This window comes from Pygoscelis adeliae, unplaced genomic scaffold (genome assembly GCF_000699105.1).
Source record: "Pygoscelis adeliae isolate BGI_AS28 unplaced genomic scaffold, ASM69910v1 Scaffold1, whole genome shotgun sequence".
NCBI classification, from domain to species: Eukaryota; Metazoa; Chordata; class Aves; order Sphenisciformes; family Spheniscidae; genus Pygoscelis; species Pygoscelis adeliae.
The window spans coordinates 6,147,877-6,153,162 of NW_008824051.1; the positions used below are offsets into that span (position 1 = coordinate 6,147,877).

The 5,286-nt window shown below is 44.0% G+C and overlaps 1 protein-coding gene across 1 annotated transcript in view; it reads left to right on the top strand.

Annotated features, from left to right (window-relative positions):
* RAB3GAP2 (RAB3 GTPase activating protein subunit 2 (non-catalytic)) overlaps positions 1-5,286 on the top strand; it is a 110,512-nt gene that overhangs the window by 1,634 nt on the left and 103,592 nt on the right. Inside the window, exons 2-3 of the mRNA XM_009333709.1 lie at positions 781-989; positions 1,684-1,839. Of these exons, the coding sequence (XP_009331984.1) occupies positions 781-989; positions 1,684-1,839 (365 nt within the window). The remainder of the gene's footprint in view (positions 1-780; positions 990-1,683; positions 1,840-5,286) is intronic.

Sequence of the window (5,286 nt, forward strand, 5' to 3'; positions counted from 1 at the left end):
CCCGCGGGGGTGCCGGGGCCCGCTGCAGCTTGGCGAGTGGGTTGCCACAGGGACTCGCCCATTACCGGGAGTCGGCCTTAGAAAGGACGGTGGGCAGCCCTGCCCGCCTCCCGCACAGCTCCGCGTCCACAAGTCACAGACTTTCTGGAGGCTCGTAAAACCCTGTGTCAGCATCTCTGTAAATCAAGACGTTTATTTGTGCACCTGAGCCAGCCAGTGTCCTTCACCCACTTGACGCTGAAATCAGATCAACAAGACTCTGCGATGCATCTATCTGCTCGTGTCCGACCGGCACACAGTTCTCGAACACTTAACCGATGACCTCATGTACTTAAAATTAGAACCATACATGCATTTTTGTCTTTGAGAAGTAACTGGTGTTTACATGACAGCAGCTTTTGCTATAAAGCCAGCCAAAGCCTTCACCAAATTCTAAAAATAATCTGTAACAATAAAAAAATAACCTCCCCTGCACCAAAAACAAAAGAAAAACAACGTGCCTGAATTTCCATTGCAATATTTTGACAGGTTTTTGTAGCTGAGGCTGTAAACATGTTCGTAAATGCTGTAAACACAATCCTTGTTCTGAAAGACCGGAAAAATACTTTGGAAGGCACTTGATGGGTTGTATGTCTATCTTCAGGAAGCCCTTATGTGCTTGTGAAAGGGCATGGATTGCTATTTATTACCCATATTTATAGGTTTTATATATATATATGCACCTATATTTATAGGTAAACACACTAAATAATAGAGTATATTTAGTTCCGGCTGTGTTAGTTCTGGTGTGGTTCAAGAGGTGCCCCCAGCTCCTCAGCACTGGTCAGCCGACAGTGGAGTTTTCCTGACGTTTGGGAAAACAGCTCTTCCTCCAGCTGATGCAGGCACAGGCAGAGAACATCCTCACATTGCACGAGCAGCGTGGACTCGCTCTTTGCACATTCAGCACCATGTTGCTCTGAGCATGCATGATTTGTCTGCCTGGAATGGTAGAGGTTCCCAGCTAGTCCTCGGCCCAAAGCCTCCCAAATCCTTGCGAAGGCCTCTGCGAGCTCCTAGCTCTCTCCTCACATAGCTGGCACAACCAACTGCAAGGGAAATTTCAGGGTGCTTCATTTTTCCGGGGACAAAACAATCCAAGATTGGGTTTACTCGGGGTAAACGGCTATGGTCTAGCCAGCATGCCAAAACAAGTTTGTTGACAAACTGGATATTAACCCAGTTTGGTTGCTTAGCTCATCAAAATGCATTCACTTTTATCCCAAATAAGAACAAGGCTGTGTCTAGGGCTCTGCGTGGGGCCTGACTCTGCAACCCTTGCTTGGTCAAAACTCCCACTGATGCAATCCCATCATGGTACGGATTTGTGTATGTGCTTGTGGTCAGAGAAGAAAGGAGTGTAAACTCAGATGTCTTCTAATGTATTCAGTGGCACCACTGATTAAGGGAAAGCTTAGAAAGACTTCCTGCCTTAGGATTTGAATATGTTTTGGTCAGTAATTCATAGGAACACGTTGGTTCATCAGAAATTAAAAGTATAATAATGTAATAATTTTTGTTATCTGAAGATCTGCTTTGCAGTTGTTTTGGCCATGGTTGTTGCTGTTATCATCTTCTTTCATGCTAATACGGTCACCCATTCATTTAATAGCTCAGTCTAATTTTTGTTGGTTATTATTACAGGCCTCTGCTCAGAGGCAGCGATTAAGGAGCTGCGAGGAAGAGAAGGTGACCACAGAGATCGTCCCGTCGTCCCCCAGCCACTCTCCAAAGAGGCAGAACAGAAGACGGGCAATGGGCTGAGCACAAAAATAGCCTGGAAGAAGGATGCTCCAAACTGTCTGAGACCTGCACTAAAATATGCAGAAAGTCATTGCTGCTTTGAGCAGCATTAAGTCCCGCCTGGTGCCCAGCCTGAGTCACAGAGCACAGGCAGGGCTCGGATGGCGGAAGCAGCACAGCCCCTGTGGCTGCAGAGGGGTGCAAACAGCAGGCAGCGAGGGGAAAGCTGTCATTTTGGGAAGGCAGGAGCCAGCAGGAGTGTTTTGCTTGGGATCTGTGTTTTGAGGGGCTGGAGGAAGCCTTGGCTCCTGACATCGAAATTGAAAAGGACAGTCTCATGTCGATAGAAAGATCTGGGTGGTGGTTGGGGTCTTTTACCCTGAGCTCTGAGAAACCTGTACAGGCCCCTGCTCTAGCCTGGGCGAGCGCGCAGTTGTTTTGTTCCTGGCTGGTTGTTCAGGCAAAGAGAGAGGATGCCGAGCTCAAGACTTAAGCTCTTACACCATTATTATTCTGAAATGTGCTCATTCTCTGCATTTTTGCCAGAATTGACATGTTTATTTATGACTAGATAACTTTGTTTAGTGAGGAAACTAAGGTGTCAGTCAGGTTTGTAGGCACTTGTGCCTCCCAAGAGGAGCTCCAGCAGTGAGTCAGCTGCAGCTTCCCGTCACACAGGCAGAACGGATTCATTGCTTTGTGCCTTGTAGAAGCCAAGCCTATGTAGAAGCCGCCTCCTCCTCCACGAAGCCAGCTGGCTGGTGCTTAGGCCCGGTTTTCTTTTTGTTTGCAGGGATGTGCTGGATGGGAGCCGTGCAGCCAGGCGAGCACAGACGCCCCAGTCCCCCCACCCTGGCACAAGGCCGGCGTCCCGACTCCAGCACTCCCTCCAGACCCACCTCAGAGGGTCTGCGGTTCATTTAGTGACTGACTTGAACTTTAGCACTGGAAGGGTGGATGTTCCACCACTTCAGCAGTAACTGAATCCCATCCACAACTGTAGCAGCAATGTCAGACACTAACCTGAACGAAACTTTCCCCCACAATTTTCAGATTCAGTTCTTGACAGCAAAAGGGTGAGAGGTTCAGAAATAATGCAGGAACAGGTGACCACTGAGATGTAAGCAAAATAGAGCAAAATCTTGGTCTTTGTTGCCATCACCAGGGTATCTACTATATTGTGAAAAACAAAATGAAAAACCTGGCAAATATGTAAGGAATAATATACCTCCAGCTGTATGTAATAAGACTGCAATAGCATTAAGGACTTCTGAGGTCATTCCATCTGCAGATACAGGGCTCCATGGATTATTTACTTTCACGGGAGACACAGGACAAAATTATGTGTACTCTGAATATACGTAGACTTTATAAATATTATTAATTATTAATTACAGTCAAAATTCTGATGTTGCCATAAGAACCGTTGGGGAGTACAGTCTTGGTGAAAAGTTAAAGTATAATTTGTCCCAAATACTTTAAGCCTCCAAAGAAATGAGCAATTTTTCAGTTTAATAGGAACACATGCCTGCTGTGAATACTCTTATCATGTGTATGCAAACAAAGGTTTACACACATTTAACAGGCCAGAATTTCTCTCACGGTCAATTGTACTGAAATTTGTCCTTAAATGTAGTGAAATTTGTGTCTTCACATTTTTTGGGTAACTGAAGATTTTTATAGTTTCAGTATGTGGGTTGCTGATGGTCTGAAGAAGCGAGTAAGGACATTTCACTCTGTCCCTGGGCATGCCTCTGATGGCCTGAAAAAACAGAAGGGTGTTATAAATTGGTCCTACATTGCTAAAGATCCCTGCACTGGCTCTTAATAATCATTGCCAAAAATAACTAGTTTCAATTGTTTCCTTCAGCTTTGATACCTCATCTTGCTCTTGACACCCCCAGTCTCTACAGCCACAGCCAACTTCCCACATCTGAAGAGTTTCAAAACGGAAACTAGCAAGCCGCTGTAGCACTGAGGTAGAACCACAATGAAACCTGAGGCGATGGCAACTGCATGGATTTCAGCCCTTGTTTTCATTTGCTGCAGTCGTTTTTTGACTGTTGTGGCTTTCAATAGCGGTTTCAAACTTGCTTTTTAAAAATCTCATTTTCTTTCTTTCCTTTTTGTAGCTTGACTTTAGATTAAGTGTATTGGCAGAGGAGGTAAGGCTTGAATCATTTTCACACATCAGCACTATCAATATATTTTTTGATATTCATTTTTTTGGCACTATCAACAATCTTAGAAAAGACTATATATGAGAGAGTAATAACAATGAAAATGTATATTTAGATAGCATAGCACGTTTGAAATATCTGTAACATAATGCAATATCTTGGTATCCCTTTTATCTGAAAATATTTATTTGTTATCAAAGCAAGGTAAAGATTAAAATAACTATTAAAAGCAGGTACTTACACGATTCCTATCACAGCTGTATCTGAACCTATCACACAAGACGTAACACATTAGACCTGGGAAGCTTCCCTAGCTGTTGCTACAGCTGTAGATCTGAAGAGCAGAGAGAGTAAATGGTCTGTCCAGGGAGAGAGAGAGGAAGCCCTCAACAAAGGAGACAGCAGACTCTCTATAAGTAGACCTCTGAGACCCTCTGGGTACAGATTTAAAACCAGCTTTAGATAACCCCAGGAGACAGGGCAGGATGGCAGAAAGCCTGCAACAAGATGCCTGGTGATCTGCCATTGATCTTCAGAGGGCCATCAGAGACCAGAAGTGGGGGAAGAGTTGGGAAAGGCAATTAACCTAAGTGGTCACAGATGTTCTCACTCTACATATGCCCTCTGCAGACTTCAGTGGTGTGGTTTCTGTGGAAACAGAAATTCTGTGCTCCTGGCAGGATCTAGTTTTTCCAAAGATGTATTCTACAGTAGTGCAACAAGAGCTTGTGGATGCAGAAGGGTGCAAAGCTATCCTGCAGCAGCATTGCATTTCTGATCCAAGCCAGAACAGCTTTTGATCCAGGAATAATTTTGTGGTTTGATATGAGTTAATCCAATAAATGATTCTGTAACAGGGAAGTCTCTAATTGTTGCAAAGACCCTATGTAATCCTCAGTGAGTGGGGGGTCAGTTCCAGTAGTCTTTCCTCTCCCCCATTTTGAGGTGACCAAGAAAAGAAAGATTTGAGCTAAACTCCTGACTGCAAGATTCAAGCATGTGTGCGTGTCTGCATGAGTGAATATTGTTTTACTTATTTAGGACAACTTTTATTTCCTATTTTTATAATATCTTATTTGGTTAAGATACCTTGTTGAGTGGACTGGGTTTCATTTTTCACTGAGTCATTCTACCACTTTAGAGGCTTCAAATAGCTTGGGATGTTGGGTACTTTTGTTTTTTCATCTCCCCCCCCCCCCCCCAAAAAAAAAAAAAAAAAAACCAGTCTCCCTCCTTTGTTTTCTGCTGACTGCACTGAACTGGCAGAATAGCCTTAAAGATAATTGACAAAATGACAGGATAGAATAAAATGTTGGAAGGAAAA